This window comes from Saimiri boliviensis, chromosome 3, assembly GCF_048565385.1.
Source record: "Saimiri boliviensis isolate mSaiBol1 chromosome 3, mSaiBol1.pri, whole genome shotgun sequence".
In the NCBI taxonomy this organism is placed as follows: domain Eukaryota; kingdom Metazoa; phylum Chordata; class Mammalia; order Primates; family Cebidae; genus Saimiri; species Saimiri boliviensis.
Genome location: NC_133451.1, coordinates 69,221,091 through 69,240,571, shown reverse-complemented (window position 1 = coordinate 69,240,571; position 19,481 = coordinate 69,221,091). Strand labels below are relative to the sequence as shown.

The window sequence follows — 19,481 nt, the reverse complement described above, 5'->3', positions numbered from 1 at the left end:
ATGAGCATGTCTGTGAATAGCCATGGCACTGTAACCTAGAAACATAGCAAGACCCTGCCTCTAAATTTTTTTAAAAATTGAAAGAAAATCTATGCATATTTCTTTATAGTGCTTTATGATGATTAGTAGGTTTTAAAATAGAGATTTCCTTTGCTAGGAGTTAAAGTATTGAGTTTGTATAGTTAGTATTGCTCTTTAGAGGAAGCTTAGAACACACTGGAAGAAGCTCTTTTTAATTGGTTATTGTGATAACCACCAATTCTTACCACCCACTGGGCTTTCTTTCTACCTGGTGTATTTGCTATTTTTCCAAGACTTTTTGAATCATTCCGAAGTTTTTGTTTACTCTGCTGCTGTGCTTACACAGATTGAAACAGATTGCATTTCTTTTTGGAAAAAAACAAAATATCTATATATACTAATTCTTACCTACTTAATAAAATCAATAAAAATCAAATTATATGTGTTTCTTTGACATTATAACTACCTTTTTATATACTTTAAAACTTTTTTTGAGCATTATTATTTTAATTATGTTCAGATTGTCGCTACCTGGCCGGGGGGAGCTTCTTAGTCCTTCTAGCAATTTGTCTGATTTTGTTTTTTTAGACAGGGTCTCACTTAGCTTCCCCGGGCTGGAGTACAGTGGTACGATCTTAGCTTGCTGCAGTCTCAAGCTTCTGGGCTCAAGCAGTCCTCCCACCTCAGCATTCCAAGTAGCTAGGACCACAAGATGTGTGCCACTGTACCCAGCCAATTTTTCTTTTTTCTTTCTTTTTAATTTTTTGTAGAGACAAGGTCTCACTACATTGCCCAGTCTGGTCTTAAAACTCCTAGCCTCAAGTGATTCTCCCACCTCTCAGCCTCCCAAAGTGCTGAGATTATTGGTGTGGGCCACCATGCCTAGCCTTGCCCCTGTTTTTGAAAGCTTCCTTGAATTCTGGCAGAAATAGTTTCAAATTCATTCTTATTGGTCTCCTTCCCCAAGACTTGGAATCAACTATTCTTCAAGGACTATATTTCATCTAATGAAGGATAACATTAGAGGCCAAAATTTGGGTGATAGGACTACATGTAAGAGTTGGTGGTAACCAAGAATGCTACAGCTGCTGGATGCACCAGCTACTTAGGAGGCTGAAGTAGGAGCATCGTTTAAGGAGTTTCCATGAGTTTGAAACCTCGGCAACATAGTGAAAATCCATCCCTTAAAAATAGAAAAAAAAAAAAGCTGGGTTCCTACAGTCTACAGTCCTCGCTAATCAGGAAACTGAAGTAGGATTGCTTGAGCTCAAGAGTTCAAGACTAGCCTGGGCGATATAGCAAGACCCTGTCTCAAAAAAAAGGGAGGAGTGCAACAGCTGCTGTTGGGCCATTCTTAGTGCTGGCAATACTTCCAAAGAATGCCTTGTAAGGTCACAGACTTATTGATGATTTCAATTTAGTGTATTATGTTTATGGATTCAGGGTTTTGTTGTATGTTGACACTACAAAGAGATCTTACTGGACCTCCCTGTGGTCCTCCCTCAGTCCCTATTTATAATATAAGCCTGTTTTACTTCCTCTATGACACTTACTTTCTTAGATCCCCTTTTTATGTGCTTACTTAGCTTGTCTGTCATCCGTTCTGCTCTATCTCCAGTGTAGGCCCCATGAGGGCAGAGACTGACTGTTCTGAATCCTGCAATAGTGTCTAGTTAGTAAAAGACATTAAGGTCTTTGGGACATACATGCTCTGTTTTCTCACCTTGTTAACTTTATCATCATCTTATGGCATGTTTTCTTCCTTCCTGAGACGTTTTGCAAAGCTTTGATCTTGCTGAGAAATAAGAATCTCATCAATCCATCAAGCCTGCTAGAGCTCTTCTTTGAACTTCTACGTTGCCGTGATAAGCTTCTGCGAAAGGTAAAGAGCAAAAAAAAAAAACATTTTCCTACATCTTCCTTGAGGCGACATAAAACTTTGTTGTCCCTTGAATTGTCTATACTTTACATTGTTGGATACAGTTAAGAATAATAGGAAAAAAGCAACCATTGTGTGCATGCAAAATGGTGCCAGGCACCATTCTCAGAGCTTTGTGTATTTACTCATTTACACATAAAGCCCTGTGAGAGAGGGATCCTCTTTATTACTGTTCTTACTTTGCAGATGAAAAGGTTGAGGAAAAGAGAGAATAACTTGCCCATTGTCACGCTGCTTCTTAGTGGTGGGATTGGATATAAGCCCAAACCGTGGTTCCAGAACCCAAGCCTTTTACTACTGTACCATGCTGGCTGGCTAAGTCAGGACATTGGTACTCACAGCTATAACTGACCCACTCCCCCACAGAAAACTTTTTGTTGTTATTAACATTTTCCCACAACTTTGCATTTGCTTATGTAAGTCTAGAAGCTGAAGATTTATGAAAGAAACTCAAGATGGAAAGACTTGGCTGGACACTGGCTCACACCTGTAATACCAGCATTTTGGGAGACTGAGGTGGGAGGATCACTTGAGGCCAGGAGTTTGAGACCAGCTTGGGCAACATAGCAAGACCCCCTTCTTTATTTAAAGAACAAAAGGAAAGGAAAACTTATGTTTACATTCATTGATTTTAAAAATATTTTCAAAGTATTAAGAGACTACCACTGTTTGATTTTAGCAATTGTGCTTCTTGGTCTAACTTGTGGAATAAAAGTGGTCCATGGGAGCATGATGTAGGCACCAGTGATATTTGCATTCCCAGTATTTTCCTACATGCAGTTAGGTGCTTGGTAAATGGAGTAACTTTTTTTATATATAACACTTTTATTGAGATATAATTTATGTACAATTCATCCACTTAAAACATGTAAGTGGATGTAAATTCATCCACTTAAAGTGTACAGTTCAGTGGTTTTTAGTATATTCACAGAGTGGTACAACCATCACTGTAATCAATTTTTGAACATTCTGTCACCCCCAAAAGAAACTCTATTCCTATTAGTAGTTAATCCTCTTTCTCATCCCATTTAGCTCTAGGTAATCACCAGTCTACTTTGGGTCACAATAGATTTGCGTGTTTTGGAAATTTTATATAAGTGGAGCCATACAGTATGTGGTCTTTAGTGACTAGATTCTTTTACTTAGCATAATGTTTTCAAGATTCATTCATGTTGTAGCATGTATCAGTACTTATTCCTTTTTGTTGCCAAATAATATTCCGTTGTATGGATATACCACATTTTGTTTATCTGTTCATCACTTAATGGAAATTTAAGTTGTTTCCACTTTTTGGCCACCACGAATAAAGGTGCTGTGAATGTTTGAATGAACACTGATCTTTTCATTTTCTTAGATGTATACCTAGGAGAATTGCACTGTATTATGTTAAACTCCATGTTTAACCTCTTGAGGACAACTTTGCTTTGCTTTGTAGTTGCTTTTTTGTTTATTTGCTTGATTTGGGTTTCTTTTGTGATAGCATAAAAAATGGGTAAAATTAAGTTATCCTGTACATTTGTACTGTTCTTCAAATTTAGCAAGGTTATAGAAATGTTGGTTAGGTTTAATGTATGTATTTTTTGTTTCTTTTCCTCAGACTTTATACACACATATTGTGACTGATATCAAGAATATAAATGCAAAACACAAGAACAATAAAGTGAATGTAGTAAGTATTCTTCTGTTTTCCATGTTTGCAGCATTGTACCGTCAGTGTATTAAGTCTTCTTTTTCCTCCTTTTCTTCAGGTACTGCAAAATTTCATGTATACCATGTTAAGAGATAGCAATGCAACTGCAGCCAAGATGTCTTTAGATGTGATGATTGAACTCTACAGAAGGAACATCTGGTAGTGTATATATATTTGTCCCTTGAGAAGTAGGGACAAATATATTCATTTGCAATTAATGGACACTGGCTCACACCAGTGTCCATTTTTTTTCATTTGTAATTAATACAGAGCACATACACAAATTCTTTTCTTGATCTTGAGCTCTTTAATACACCTCTGTCGTAGATTTAAGTTGGAAGTAAAAATAGAGGCAATCCAGATGTCTAATAACATTGGTTATCATTTCTTGAACATCTGAGGTAGGGCACTTTGACATGACCTTGCTCCGAACAACTTGAGAACAGAAGATGTAGCTTATCTAGAATTACCTATTTTATAGGTGATGACATGGAAGTTCTTTTTTTGGGGGGAGGGGGTCAGAGTTTCACTCTTGTTGCCCAGGTTGGAGTGCAATGGGGTGATCTCAGCTCACCACGACCTCCACCTCTGGGTTCAAGCAGTTCTCCTGCCCCAGCCTCCTGAGTAGCTGGGATTACAGTCATGTGCCACCATGCCCAGCTAATTTTTTGTATTTTTAGTAGAGACAGGGTTTCACTATGTTGATCAGGCTGGACTTGAACTCCTGGCCTCCAGTGATCCGCCTGCCTTGGCCCTCCAAAGTGCTGGGATTACAGGCATGAACCACTGTGCCTGACCTTCTCAGTTTTTTTTTTTTTTCTCACTTCACTACCTTCCTACATCAAAATATTACAATTGAGAATTTTAGTATGTCACAAACATTTTTTATATCCCATTGTCTGTGCTATGAAATACAGTAGAATGAAAATTTACTTCAAAGCACTCATTGTCTTCCCCCAGGAATGATGCCAAAACTGTCAATGTTATCACAACTGCATGTTTCTCTAAGGTCACCAAGGTGAGTGCCCATAGGGCTGTGTGAAAACTCTGTGGCTCTCTCTGTGGGTGGTCTGCTTCTGCATGCAGTTAGAAGAAAGCATCACTCAGTATAAACTGCATGTCTGCACACCAGGCATGTGGTGATGTGCAAGAGTGCAGTTATGTTAAGTGATGCTTTTTTTGTTCCTATACTGCTTTCCTGGGCCATCTGAACTTTAAAGGAATCAACAGAATTATGAGTTTTTAAATTGCTGTGTAATAAACGATAGTCTCAGTGTTTTTTTTAATGTTTTCCCCTGTGATTCTTGACTTCTGTTGGGCTTAGGCACCGCTAAAAGAAATTTAAGGACAGTGTTTGACTTTTGTCTGTTGGAAGGGCTTTAATGTCACTTTTCTTGTAGGGGATGTAGAAATGCTTGACAGTCTTGAAGGATATAGAGCCTAGCAGTTTTTATCTAGTTTTAAAAATTATTTATTAGAGAAATAACATAAAAACAATTTGTAATTAAGAAAAATGAGCAAAAATCCTATTACTCTTTGAATTTGTTCTTCAGGTCTTAGTTCATGCACATGTATAAAGTAGTCAAAAGGATTTATTCTTTGTTGTAAGCTGAGTCAAGTAGCTGACTTTTTTCTCATTGGTCTTTAGATATTAGTTGCTGCTTTGACATTCTTTCTTGGGAAAGATGAAGATGAAAAACAGAACAGTGACTCCGAATCTGAGGTTAGTTTAAACATAGCTGCTTCTGAATCTTGCCTTTCATTATTGCTCTGAGTGCACATTGTAAGGTCCATGACTCCTCAAGTTAGAAAGAAACTTAGATGACACCTTTGCCCTCTTACTGAATTCTGCCATGCTATTTTACTCTACTTGGAATTTATCACTTGTATTTGGTAAGATTGGTTAAATAATTAATAAAACCGATTCATTCAATTTTGATCTTAGTTCTAAAGTTATACCTATATCTCACTATGTAAATTTAGGATGAAAATTGTCACTAACATATTTTTGAGGTAATGTCAACATAATAGAAATTTAGAATGGAGAAGATAGGGGAGTAATATCATGGTGTCTTTAAAAGAAAAAAAAATAAAGATTTATGATGGCATAAAATATTAAAATAAGAATTTCTAAAAGAAAACAAAATTCTCCTTCCCCATTTTAGTTTTTTGGTAACCAGAGTACTAGAATATGTGATAACATCTTTTAAACAGTGTATGACCAATACATTTTTATTGTAAATGGCAACCTAAATAACAAAAAGAGAGATACTTTCTGAAAGTAAATGATACTTCAGAATAGGACAGTGGGAATACATATGCCATAGTATACTATGTGCATATTTGTAAAGGAAGACAACGGTTTTTAAAGGAAAAATGATGGTCAGCCATAGGGGCTCACACCTGTAACTCCAGCACTTTGTGAGGCCGAGGTGGGCAGATCACTTGAGATCAGGAGTTCAAGACCAGCCTGGCCAACATAGCGAAACCCGTCTTTACTAAAAATACAAAAATTAGCCAGACATGATGGCGTGCACCTGTAATCCCAGGTACTTGGGAAGCTGGGGCAGGAGAATCACTTAAAACTGGGAGGTGGAGGTTGCAGTGAGCTGAGATTGCGCCATTACACTCCATCCCACTCTGCCTGGGTGACAGAGTGAGACTCCGTCTCAAAAAAAAAAAAAAAGAAAAGAAAAATAGTCCATATTTTTTACTGAATTTTCTTTTTTCTTTTTTTTTTTTTTGAGACAGGCTAGAGTGCAGTGGTGTGATCTCAGCTCACTCTAACTTCCCCCTTCCAGCCCCAAGTGATTCTTCTGCCTCTGCCTCCTGAGTTGCTGGGATTACAGGTGTGTGCCACCAAGCCCAGCTAATTTTTTCTGTTTTTAGTAGAGACGTGATTTTGTTGTGTTGGTCAGGTTGATCTCAAACTCCTGGCCTCAAGTGACCCATCTTTTCCTCCCAAAGTGCTGGGATTACAGGCATGAGCCACCATGCCCAGCCTTTTTTACTTAATTTTTAAAATAGTATTCTTTTTTCTTTCCCCTTTTTTCTTTTTCAGACAGAGTCTCACTCTGTTGCATAGGCTGGAGTGCAATGGCGCCATCTTGGCTAACTACAACCTCCACCTCCCAGGTTCAAGCAGTTCTCCTGCCTCAGCTTCAAAAGCAGCTGGGATTACAGGCCCGTGTCACCACACCCAGCTGATTTTTACATTTTAGTACAGACAGGGTTTCCCCGTGTTGACCAGGCTGATCTTGAACTCCTGACCTCAGGTGATCCACACACTTCGGTCTACCACAGTGCTGGGATTACAAGCATGAGCCATTGCGCCCAGCCTAAAAGTAGTGTGTGTGTATATATATATACACATATTTTTTTTTTTTTTTTGAGATGGAGTTTTGCTCTTACTGCCCAGGCTGCAGTGCAATGACGAGATCTTGGCTCACTGCAACCTCTGCCTCCTGGGTTCAAGCGATTCTCCTGCCTCAGCCTCCTAAGTAGCTAGGATTACAGGCATTTGCCACCACACTGGGCTAATTTGTATTTTTAATAGAGATGGAGTTTCTCCATGTTGGTCAGGCTGGTCTCAAACTCCTGACCTCTCAGGTGATCCGCCCTATTCAGCCTTCTAAAGTGCTGGGATTTACAGGTGTGAATCACTGCACCCAGCCAGTAGTATTTTTTTTTTTTTTCTTTGAGACAGAGTTTTGCTCTTGTTACCCAGGCTGGAATGCAATGGCATGATCTCAGCTCATCGCAACCTCCGCCTCCTGGGTTCAGGCAATTCTCCTGCCTCAGCCTCCTGAGTAGCTGGGATTACAGGCACGCACTACCATGCCTAGCTAATTTTTTTGTATTTTTAGTAGAGATGGGGTTTCACCATGTTGACCAGGATGGTCTTGATCTCTTGACCTCGTGATCCACCTGCCTCGGCCTCCCAAAGTGCTGGGATTACAGGCTTGAGCCACCGCGCCCGGCCTAGTATTCATTTTTAATAGCTGTGCACAAAGAGTTTAAGAACCAAGAAGTGGGTGAAAGGTTTACTCTTTCCTTCTATGCAGATTTTCCTTGTTTACAATTTTACAAAGTAATTTCTTCTTTAGGATGATGGACCAACAGCAAGAGACCTGCTAGTACAATATGCTACAGGGAAGAAAAGTTCCAAAAACAAGAAAAAGTTGGAAAAGGCAATGAAAGTGCTCAAGGTGAGACTTGGATCTGGAAAATGAGATAGGAATGATTGGAGTGAATATGTCATTTTTAGCCAAACCTTTTAAGAATTTAAAACCAGAGTAGCATTTTCAGAAGACTTAGAAATGTGTGATGAATTTTTAAGCACTAATATTTTAGATGAAAAAATATATTCAGCTCTAGCAAAATCAGTGACTTGGGCAAAGTAGTTTAATTAAATTCACTTTTTACCTGTTCTGGTCAATGTGGCTTATATAATGCAGCTAGACATGTTTTGTCAGAAGAATGCAGTACATTTGATATTTTTGTAATGATTATTTTGAAAGTCATTAATTTGGCCTTTGCATGTTTATTAAATGTGTTAGTTCATTTTCACACAGCTGTGAAGAACAACCTAAGGCTGGGTAATTTATAAAGGATAGAGGTTTAATTGACTCACAGTTCTGCATGGTGGGAGATGCCTCAGGAAACTTAGAATCATGGTGAAAGGCAAAGGGGAAGCAAGGCATGTCTTAACATGGTAGCAGGAGAGAGAGAGATGCTACAGGGGATCTGCCAAACACTTTTAAACGATCTGATCTTGTGAGAACTGACTATCATGAGAACAGCAAACCACCCCCATGATCCAGTAACCTCCCACCAGGTCCCCCCCTTGACATGCAGCAGTTGGAGATGAAATTTGGGCGGGGACACAGCCAAACCATATCACTAATGTTTGCATTTCCAGATTCCTGTAAGTTTCATAGATGCTAACGGTTAGAACATTCCCCACATTTAATCTTAAAAGGCAAAAACAAACTTTTAATTCTTCCAGTTGAAAAGGTTTTTAGAACAAAGTTTTCTTTTTAAAGGGTCTAATGGACTTTATAATGGTTTTTAGAACAAAGTTTTCTTTTTAAAGAGTCTAATGGACTTTATAACAGCCTTATTGTATTATCGCATTAAGTTCTAAGGGCATCATCACTGTAACTCAGACTGAATATGTTTTTCCTCTCCCTTTCTTGCAGAAACAAAAGAAGAAGAAAAAACCAGAGGTGTTTAACTTTTCAGCCATTCACTTGATTCATGATCCCCAAGGTACTGTAATTATGACTTCTGAGTTGCTTGTTGGCCTTATCTCTGCCTGTTTGGTTTCCTGCCTTTGGGGTTTTCAGGGAATATAAGATCCCTGGCACTTAATGGACAGTCAATAAATGCTTAGTTGTTATTAGTTGGTTGAAACCTATAGAATTGTCTTCTAAAGCAATGATTCCCAGTCTATAGCAGAACAAGAAAAATATGGAAGAACAGGTCTTTCTGAGGTTCATGTTTTTGACCACACAGTTGTAATAGGGCATTGTTCTTGATTAGATAAACTGGCAGTCTATTGTTGGTCCTTTTTAAAAATAATCATAATAATAAAACTAGTCTGTGGAAACCAAAGAATACTAGTTCTCAAACTAGGCCACACGTTGATCTCACCTGAGGAATTTATATATAAAAATTATACCAATGCTTGGATCCTGTTACCCCAGAGAAAGATTTGCTGACCCCTGCTGTAGATCAGTGTTTCTCAAACTTACATGTACATACAGATCTCCTGGGGAGGTGGGGCCTGAGCTTCTGCATTTCCAGCAAGCTCTTAGGAGGACCAGCAGGTGCTGGTCTGTGGACTGCCTCTTTAAGAAGCAAGGCTCTAAAGAACTAGTAAGTGGAGTGAGCGCCTGTCAAACAGTCACTCTAGATGTTAATGCTAAAAAACTTGGGAATCATTAAGACTTAACTTTGGGCACCATTATATATATTGATATATTCACCTGTTTGTCAGTCTGTTCACTGATCTGACTGTTGCATTTTCCTACACCTGTTACATCAATGTCGTATAGATAATGGATGCACAGTGTACTTCTTTCATCCTCTTTTTCCCAGATTTTGCAGAAAAACTACTAAAGCAGCTTGAGTGCTGTAAAGAGAGGTTTGAAGTGAAGATGATGCTCATGAACCTCATCTCCAGATTGGTGGGAATTCATGAGGTTTGGATTATATTATATTTCTCTTGGTGAATATTTGAAGTAGAATTTACCATGGTAAAAGAAAAGCCATTAGGTAGGGCAGTGGCTTAACTTTATCCCTCATATATTTAAACACATAAAATTTGTAGAAGAATAACATCTCTGAAAATAACGATATCACTTCATTTTCTTTGCAATAATGTGGATATTAATTCGTATATACCATTTATGGACAGACTGTGTTCTGCTTTTTTACATTCTTTTTGTTCACTTTGTTTCACATACACATTTTCCTGAGCCAATATAATGCACATATTTTGACTGACTACATCTCACTGTTTGATTAACCCTTCTTCACTTTCCTGACTTCCACATCCCTCTAGTAGGAAATTGTCTTGTTTGCAAAGCTGAATTCTCTAGTTATTTATGTTAAATTAGATTGCAAGAGCTCATCGGTGGTATATATATATGGAACTTCACATATGCTGTTAGACTAGATGCCATTGTAGAAAAAGAGATACACTGAAATTTAAGCCATGAAGAAATGACCATTAAGGTTTTTCCCGTTCATTTTGATCTCATGACTGGTGCTGCTCTGAACATGAAATAAAAAAGCAAAGCAAAGCAAAACACTTTTCAAACAATGTAGACATATATCAATTTGAAAATGAAAGTACACATGAGTGAAAATACTTGTTCCCTTTCTCTGAGAAAACCCTGTTAACATTTTACTGACTACATTGCTTTTTCTCCATGGCTGTAGTCCCAGTTAGGATCAATTCTTGTTACATTTGTGTAGCAATTTCATTCAGACTGAATTTGAGCTCTGTAGGAAAGCAAAAGTGGTGTGTGATTTAAGTATGGTTTAAGGGAAATGATACTGGAATTTCACAACTGACTACAATTGAACATTTATCATTATGTTCAACCAAAGGCTTCCCTGCAACTTCTCAGTGACCCATCCTACTTTTGCTCTGTGGCTAAAATAGAAAAAATTAGTTTATTCCTACCTAGCTGATGAACTTTGAAAAAGACCAGTTTATTTCCAGTTTCTCTTCTTGAAGTTAAACATTACCATTTCCTTAATAACCCTGGTCACCTTTATCTAGGTGGACTCTGGAGTGTTAATGTTTTCCCTCTTAATTATGGTGTACAGAGTAACACCTTCCATGTGGTTGGACTAGTATACAAGAATATAACCAGGAGTAAGTTTTGCTGATTAAATTATACTAGGTGCTGTGTTTACCTCTCCTTCCCCTAGTTCATTCTGCATATACTTGCCTCCTCCTTTACATAATGAGGATAGCAGCACAGCCTCATTTGAGAGAGTTCCTATCCTTGGTTAATACGGCACGTTGAATCATCCTAGTGCATGATTGCTTACTGAGAAAAAAAGAAAGTGTTGAGCTTCGTGATATATTTACATTGAGAAGAAAGGGAACACCACAGTGTCAGTTGCATCAATATTAAAGTCGGTTTTCTCTCCACAGCTCTTCCTCTTCAATTTCTATCCCTTTTTGCAAAGGTTTCTGCAGCCCCACCAAAGAGGTAAGCTGCCACTTGCCATGTTCCTTTGGTGACCTTGGTGATAGAATAAATATGCAAAGTCTTTTGTTCTGGAATCTCTGAAGACAGGAGTGCAGTGTGCTCTACGTTAGAGAAGTGGAGAGAAGCCCTTGTTTTCTCTAGAGTTTGCTGTGGTTTTGTTGTTATGCTTGACTTTAAGAGACCGTTGTTTCTTAAAACAACAGCAACTGCTGGGTGTGGTGGCTCACGCCTGTAATTCTAAAACTTTGGGAGGCTGAAGTGGGTGGATTCCTGAGGTCAGGAGTTCAAGACCAGTCTGGACAACATGGTGAAACCTTGTCTCTACCAAAAATACAGAAATTAGCCGGGTGTGGTGGTAGGCACCTGTAATCCCAACTACTTGGGAGGCTGAGACAGGAGAATCGCTTGAATCCAGGAGGCAGAGGTTGCAGTGAGCTAAGATTGTGCCACTGCACTCCAGCCTGGGTGACAGAGTAAAACTCCATCTCACAAAACAACAAAAAAGAAAACAACAACAAATTGGTTTCTTAAAACAAGTCTTCTTGTAATACTGTAATACTGTAAATACTCATGGAAAATTCTTTAAAAAAAAGAAATTTGACTTTTTACTGCATCTTTGTAATAAATATTAGGATTTGATCTTACAGCTCTCATTGACCTTGTATGTATTCTCAATGAAAAACAACACAAAAGCAGGAAAGAAGAGATGCTTGTTCTTGTCTTTGATCCTGAACCAAAGTAGGAAGGAAACTAACGTTTATTGGGCATCTAACATATGCCAAGCACTGTGCTAAGTGCTTTGCATACATCACTTTGTCAAATCCTCACATCAATCCTATGGGGTATACAAAGATAGGGGTAAAAAAGACTAGAGTCACTCATCAAATAAGTGACAAATCAGGATTCACCTCACTTCTTTTGCTAGTGGCCTTGTTCGTTACCATGTTATGCTGCCTTTTTGAAGAGAGAGAGAAAGAGAGAGAGAGAGAGAGAGAGAGAGAGAGAGTGTGCGCGCGTGCATTCATTCAGCAAGTCTTTATTTAATGATTTTTATGCAAGGCACTGCATGAAGACACCAAGAATTCCACAGTAAACATAAAACAAGGTCCTCGTCCTCATAGAGCTTACATGTGGGGGGAGATGTAGACAGTGCTACCTATAATACGTCCAGGTAAAGAAAAATGTTTTGAAGAAGAAAAAGGTATTAGGGTAAGGACAATAGGGAGTGTCGAGACAGGTTCTGTTTTAGATTGTGTGGTCAGGAGAGACTTTTTGATAAGGCAGCTATTGAGCAGGGACCTGAAGAAAGTGAGGGGTTGAGCCAAACAGATATCCAGGGATTGAATGTTCCACGTGGAATAAGCAGCAATACCATTTAGACCAGAATGTGCTTGCCATGTTTGCTGTTGTCATCAGAGGCAGGGCAATACACTGACTGTGACTTTCTGTACTCTTTTGTTTTCAGAAGTAACAAAGATCCTTCTGTTTGCTGCACAAGCCTCTCATCACCTAGTACCCCCAGAGGTGAGAACTTTTAACCTGATTTTGGATCTAGGGCATGGATCACAGTGTTACTGTTAGGTACTTCAGGTCACTTTTCCCACAATGGTTACTGTCCCCTCTCCCCCATTTTCTTAATAGGTAGAAGAGACACTAACTCTTAAGGAGATCTATAAGTTGTACAGCTCAGAGAAAGTGAAGTTTCTTTTGGACAAGTTGTTTGGAATTCTGATTTTGTTTAATAAGCAAATTGCATATAACTAGGGGAGGTCAAGAATATTAGTAAATTTATAGAGATTATTTTTCTAAGCTTGTAATTTCTTTCTTTGATTTAGTCTGAGGATAGCCAAGAAGCACACTTAATTCCTAAATGGAGTGTTTTCATCTGTCGTTCTCAATTTTGATTACTTCCAACTCCCAAACTGAAGGTGGAGGGCTGGGTTTTCTCTCGTGAATAATCTATTGTCCTTTCATCCTCAAGTATTTGCGTAGCTGCGGACGTTTAACCAGCACCCATCTCTTTTTTGTTTCCTATTCAGATTATTCAGTCATTGCTTATGACTGTGGCCAACAATTTTGTTACTGACAAGAACTCTGGAGAAGTCATGACAGTAGGGTATGTAGAATCTGGTTGGAGGCAGAAGATATGTTTTTAGTGGACTAGATTTGCTATAAGTTACCAAGATGTAAGACTGTAGCTGGTAGTGTCGCCTCTAGAAAATTGGTTTAAAATATATTTCAATCTTTTTGGGAGGCTTGGTAATTTTTTTATTGGTCAGAATTCTGAGAAGGGGGCCAGAGAAAAGATACTTGTCCTTCTGATTAGCATTTTTGTTTTTTACCAGTTTTACTTTTTCAGAAGAATGATTGGTTAGCAGTCTGAGTGCTTTTCCTCTGATCCAGGCGTCCCCAGATTTTTTACACAGGGGGCCAGTTCACTGTCCCTCAGACCATTGGAGGGCTGCCACATACTGTGCTCCTCCCACTGACCACTAATGAAAGAGGTGCCCCTTCCTGAAGTGCGGCGGGGGGCTGGATAAATGGCCTCAGGGGACCACATGCAGCCCGCGGGCCGTAGTTTGGGGACGCCTGCTCTGATCTCTCACCCTGAACTCAGTCAGTTTTATACTGCTAATAAAAGAAATTTATTTGGCTCCTGGTTCTGGAGTTGGGAAGTCCAAAGGTAGGACACTGGTGTCTGTTTGGCATCTGGTGGGGACTTCCTTGCTTCGTCATTGGCAGGAGGCACAAGGGCAAGAGAGCACAAGAGGCAACAGAAGGCCAAACTCACTTTTTTTTTCCTTTTTGAGACAGAGTCTCACTCTGTCGCCCAGGCTGGAGTGCAGTGGCATAATATTGGCTCACTGCAACCTCTGAGCCAATTTAAGCAGTTCCCTGCTTTAGCCTCCCAAGTAACTGGGATTACAGATTACAGGTGCCCACCACCACACCCAGCTAATTTTTGGATTTTTATTAGAGATGGGGTTTCACCGTCTTGGCCAGGCTGGTCTTAAACTCTTGACCTTGTGATCCACCCACCTCAGCCTCCCACAGTGCTGGGATTACAGGCATGAGCTACGAGGCCCAGCCCAAACTCACTTTTATAACTCAGTGGCAATAACAGACCCTCTCCTGACATAACAACATGAGGTCTGATCACCTTTTAAGAGTCTCTCCTTTTAATACCATTCATTACAATGGCAATTAAATTTCCACGAGTTTTGGAGGGAACATTCAAACCGTAGAACTCTGGAACAAGGGATTAATTATTGAGACACTCTTTTTTCCTACGGCAATTTAGTAGCCCTTTTGGTTTACTAAAAAACATTTAATGAGCATAATCACTTGTTTAAGGATTGTCTAATCTGTCCTGATAAGTAAGTGATCATCTGAACACAGCTTTTATTTTCCTTGGAAATTATTGCTGGGATCATAGTCCTGAAGACTCTAACCTTTCTTATTTGAGCTAGTCCCATCTCTTCTTAGAGTTGGCAAGTAAATGCTGCTCTGATTTAGTGTGCTGGACACTGTTCCTTATTCCACTAATAAAGGAAATGGCAGTAACTGGAATGAAAGCCCACTAAGGCTGCCTACCTCAGATTCCCTACCATGCTGCAGTTTTAAAGACCTAAGCTATATAAAACCCAATATGTATTCCTTTTGAGTTAATCTTTTTAGGAAGTTGTCCTGTGTGGAATCATGAAAATTTACTGTTTAGGTTTTTTAAAATTTTGCTTTTCCTTTTCTAGAATTAATGCTATAAAAGAAATAACAGCTCGATGTCCTCTGGCCATGACTGAAGAACTTCTCCAAGACCTGGCTCAGTATAAAACACACAAGGATAAGAGTAAGCTGCATGTCACTCTACACACCAGAGAGTGCAGTGTAACTCCTTTTTGCCTCACTGTACTCTTTGGGCCAGAATTTCTAATTAAAAATATTATTTTACAGATGTCATGATGTCTGCTAGAACTTTGATTCAGCTCTTCAGAACACTGAATCCCCAGATGCTGCAGAAGAAATTCCGGGTAGGTAAAGCATGCTCTGGTCTCACAAAGTGAGAATAATTTCCTACAATTAGAATTTAAGTATTTATGATGCTTCTGTTGTGATTACATGGTTATGATACATACGATTGTATTCTTTAAGCTTGGAATCAAATACCATGGCCCTGAATATTTTGTAGTTAGCACGTGTTCATTGACAATGACTGAGTCTTGGAGACCTATCATGTTGTTTCAACTTGGAAGCTTTTAATGTTATTAACAGATTGGAATCTCAAGGATCAGTCAGTAGCAGATGCCAGTATTGTGAACAGGGTATTCCCAGCCAGATATTACCTCTTTCAAGTTGGAAGGGAGGAGGGATGCATGTATGTAACAGAAGGACAGATGATGTTTTTCAAGACTTGAAAAATTGGAGCAATTACTCTAATAACTACCAGTTTCTTGATCTGGATCAAAAAACAGTAAGAAAATAGTGGACAGATTGCTGGCTGGGAATTATCTTTATCTGAGACATAAGCAGACAGTTTCTGTCATTTGGTTACCACCATTTTTTATGCTGTTCCCTTTTAAATTCATAATTCTATTAGCCGGGTGTGGTAGTGCACGCCTGCAGTCCCAGCTACTAGGGAGGCTGAGGTCGGAAGATCCCTTGAGCTCAGGAGGTGGAGGTTATAGTGAGCTGAGATTGTACCACTTCACTCCAGTCTGGGCAACAGGGCAAGACCCTGTCTCCAAAAAAATAAATGAATAAATAAAGTAAATTCATAATTTTAGAGAATACCGTTCATAATTAAGGTTTTATGATCTAAGCAACTTATTATAAACAATTTATTTTCCTTTAGGGTAAGCCTACAGAGGCCTCCATAGAAGCAAGAGTACAAGAATATGGAGAATTAGATGCTAAAGATTACATTCCAGGAGCAGAAGTTCTGGAAGTTGAGAAAGAAGAGAATGCTGAAAATGATGAAGGTTGACTTTTATTTCACCCTTATTTTGGACAAAATCACTCCTCTGCAGTATTTGTGCAGACCTTTAAATTTTATACTATTTGAACATTCATTCAGCAGATACTTATTGAGCAATGGCTATGTGCCACACATTGTTACAAGTATTGGGGATCAATTGAGCCTGGTTTTTCCTCTTGTGGAACTTACGTTCTACCATAGGAGATACCTTTTCATGACCTTCGGGATGGCTGCCTGTCATCCAAGGGCATGCTGTTTAGTGCTTGAGAAAGACAATGATCTTGTGTTTGTTGCCTGGAAAAAAATTATGAGGGTTAGTTAGCCCTGAGAGGAATCCTCCGAAACTCTCCTTGTTGAAGGAGAATGCATGTTGAATTTGTTGGAAAATGCTTGAGGAACTCTGTTCTAATTTCCAGAGTCCTGTATTCTTCCTGTTCATTCATTCATTATTCAGCAAATCTTATTTTTTTTTCCCCATGATGGAGTCTCCCTCTTGTCCAGGCTGGAGTGCAGTTGGTACTGTCTCAGCTCACTGCAACCTCCATCTCCCAAGTTCAAGTCATCTTTCTACCCCAGCATCTGGAGTAGCTGGTATTACAGGTTTGTGCAGCCACGCCCAGCTGATTTTTTTATTTTTAGTAGAGATGGAGTTTCACCATGTTGGCCAGGCTGGTCTTGAACCCCTGACCTCAAATGATCCTCCCGTCTTGCCATCCCAAAGTCCTGGGATTATAGGCGTGAGCCAACACATTTTTCAGCAAAGCCTTCATAACCATTTGCTGTGAGCCAGCCACTGCCAGTGCAAAGATGAATGATATTATTTCTGCTCTGGAGGGCCTCCAAAGAGCTGAGGAATGAAGTATTAACAGGATTTATGATTAGAGTGGGCACAAGAGCGGGAGAGCAGTCAGATCCACCTTAGGATTTTTTTTTTTTTTAAGACGGAGTTTTGCTCTTGTTACCCAGGCTGGAGTGCAGTGGCCTGATCTCAGCTCATCACAACCTCTGTCTCCCGGGTTCAAGCAGTTCTCCTGCCTTAGCCTCCCACGTAGCTGGGATTATAGGCATATGCCACCACACCTGGCTAATTTGTATTTTTAGTAGAGATGGGCTTTCTCCACGTCGGTCAGGCTGGTCTCAAACTCCCGACCTCTGGTAATCTGTGCGCCTCGGCCTCCCAAAGTGCTGGGATTACAGGTATGACCCACCATGCCTGGCCCACCTCAGGAGTTTTTTTTTTTAAAGGCTTTGGAGAGATGGTGACTGATGAGCCAAGTACTTGGCAAGGAATGCTAGAAAAGTAGAGACTTTCCAGGCAAAGTGTGAGCAGAAGTTCTGAAGGATTTAGGGAACTATTAGAATGTAGGATTCAAGGTGGGACATAGCAAGACTTGACATAGAGTTTGGAGACCTTATCATGCTTAGTTATGTATATGCCAGACAAAAGAGCTGTCATGCTGTCTTAAAGATCATATGGAATCACTGAAAGATTGCAATGTCTATGATTTAGAAAGCTTAAACTGTGGTGGCTCCATTAAGAAGCCAGATACCTTTTTATTGAGGTATCTTTAGGATTCTTTCACATCTCAAATCTACCTCAGTTCTCTGAATGACTGTAACTAGATTCTCATACATGGGTAACACACTTAGGATAAGTTAGATGCTTGCTGTGTGGCCAAGATAAATGTACAAATGCAGTTTTGATGGACACAGTTGGTTTAGTTGAAAGAACGTGACTCCAAAGGCAGACATGATTTTCATTATTTCAGTGGAGGATGCCTTTTTAGCAGTGTGGCTTAGGGCACATTACTTGACTCTGAGAGTCTGTTCCTTTTCTGTGGAGTCATGAGGGTTAGAGAGTGATTGTAAGGTTTTGACTCATGGTAGATACTTGGTCAGTGCATATTTCCTGTTCCTTAGATTAACTAAATCCAGGTTGGCTTATTTAACAATAAATATTGCATAGTTCTTGGCTAATAGAGTATCTGTTCAAGGTTCATTACGTTACGTTTCTGTTGGCTTGCTTTATCTCAACTGTATGTTGAATATGCAACATGAAGTGGCAGTAGTGAGTTTGCTTTTTTCACGTAGATGGATGGGAAAGTACCAGTCTCAGTGAGGAGGAGGATGCTGACGGTGAATGGGTTGATGTGCAACACTCTTCCGATGAAGAACAGCAAGAAATTGTAAGTCTGAAAATTTCATCTTACACCCTGATGTTTATTAAGACGTAATTTATTCTGGGCCTTCTTGGGAGGCTAAAATTTAAATGGCTGAGCTCTCACTTGAGCTGGTAGCCATTTAAGCCCTTGTGTGGTTTCAAGTCCAAGAAGCTGAACAGCATGCCCATGGAGGAGCGGAAAGCCAAAGCTGCAGCCATCAGCACCAGTCGAGTTTTAACTCAGGAAGACTTCCAGAAAATCCGCATGGCCCAAATGAGAAAAGAACTTGATGCTGCCCCCGGGAAATCCCAGAAGAGGAAATATATTGAAATAGACAGTGATGAAGAGCCCAGGTAAAATGGCACATCCACTTTAGTACTTAAGTCAGCTCATGTGGTAATGGAAGCATCAGGAAACAATTCCATTCTTGTTTCATGTGATATTTTTCCCTCACCCCAGGGGCGAATTACTTTCTCTTCGGGACATTGAACGCCTTCATAAAAAGCCAAAGTCTGACAAAGAGACAAGACTAGCAACTGCAATGGTGAGTGAGCATATCATTCCTAGTTCTTTAAACGGAAAGCAAATAAAATGAAATGTAAGCCAGAACTTATATAGCCACAGAATGGCAATTTTTAAAAATGTTTTAAGTAAAAGTATAATTAACACAGAAATTGAAATGCACAAATATTGGGTGTTCAGTTACATGAAGATTTTGGTTTGTTTGTTTGTTTTTTGAGACAGAGTATCTCTCTGTCACCCAGGCTAGAGTACAGTGGCAGAATCTTGGCTCACTGCAGTGTCTGTCTCCTGGATTCAAGCGATTCTCCTGCTTCAGCCTCCAAATAGCTGGTTTAACAGGCACTCACTACCACACCCAGCTAATAGTAGAGTCAGAGTTTCACTATGTTGGCCAGGCTGGTCTCAAACTCCCGTCCCCATGTGATCCACCCACCTCAGCCTT

General features: G+C 39.6%; 1 protein-coding gene across 2 annotated transcripts in view; it reads left to right on the top strand.

The window, feature by feature from the left end:
- SDAD1 (SDA1 domain containing 1) overlaps positions 1-19,481 on the top strand; it is a 42,815-nt gene that overhangs the window by 8,887 nt on the left and 14,447 nt on the right. For both annotated transcript variants that reach the window (XM_003931990.4, XM_010342619.3), the window contains 17 exons: positions 1,793-1,903; positions 3,558-3,629; positions 3,709-3,809; positions 4,611-4,668; positions 5,299-5,373; positions 7,757-7,858; positions 8,852-8,921; positions 9,753-9,856; positions 11,326-11,383; positions 12,849-12,907; positions 13,423-13,499; positions 15,133-15,230; positions 15,335-15,411; positions 16,233-16,359; positions 18,447-18,541; positions 18,680-18,870; positions 18,977-19,061. In XM_003931990.4, the coding sequence (XP_003932039.1) occupies positions 1,793-1,903; positions 3,558-3,629; positions 3,709-3,809; positions 4,611-4,668; positions 5,299-5,373; positions 7,757-7,858; positions 8,852-8,921; positions 9,753-9,856; positions 11,326-11,383; positions 12,849-12,907; positions 13,423-13,499; positions 15,133-15,230; positions 15,335-15,411; positions 16,233-16,359; positions 18,447-18,541; positions 18,680-18,870; positions 18,977-19,061 (1,560 nt within the window). The remainder of the gene's footprint in view (positions 1-1,792; positions 1,904-3,557; positions 3,630-3,708; positions 3,810-4,610; positions 4,669-5,298; positions 5,374-7,756; positions 7,859-8,851; positions 8,922-9,752; positions 9,857-11,325; positions 11,384-12,848; positions 12,908-13,422; positions 13,500-15,132; positions 15,231-15,334; positions 15,412-16,232; positions 16,360-18,446; positions 18,542-18,679; positions 18,871-18,976; positions 19,062-19,481) is intronic.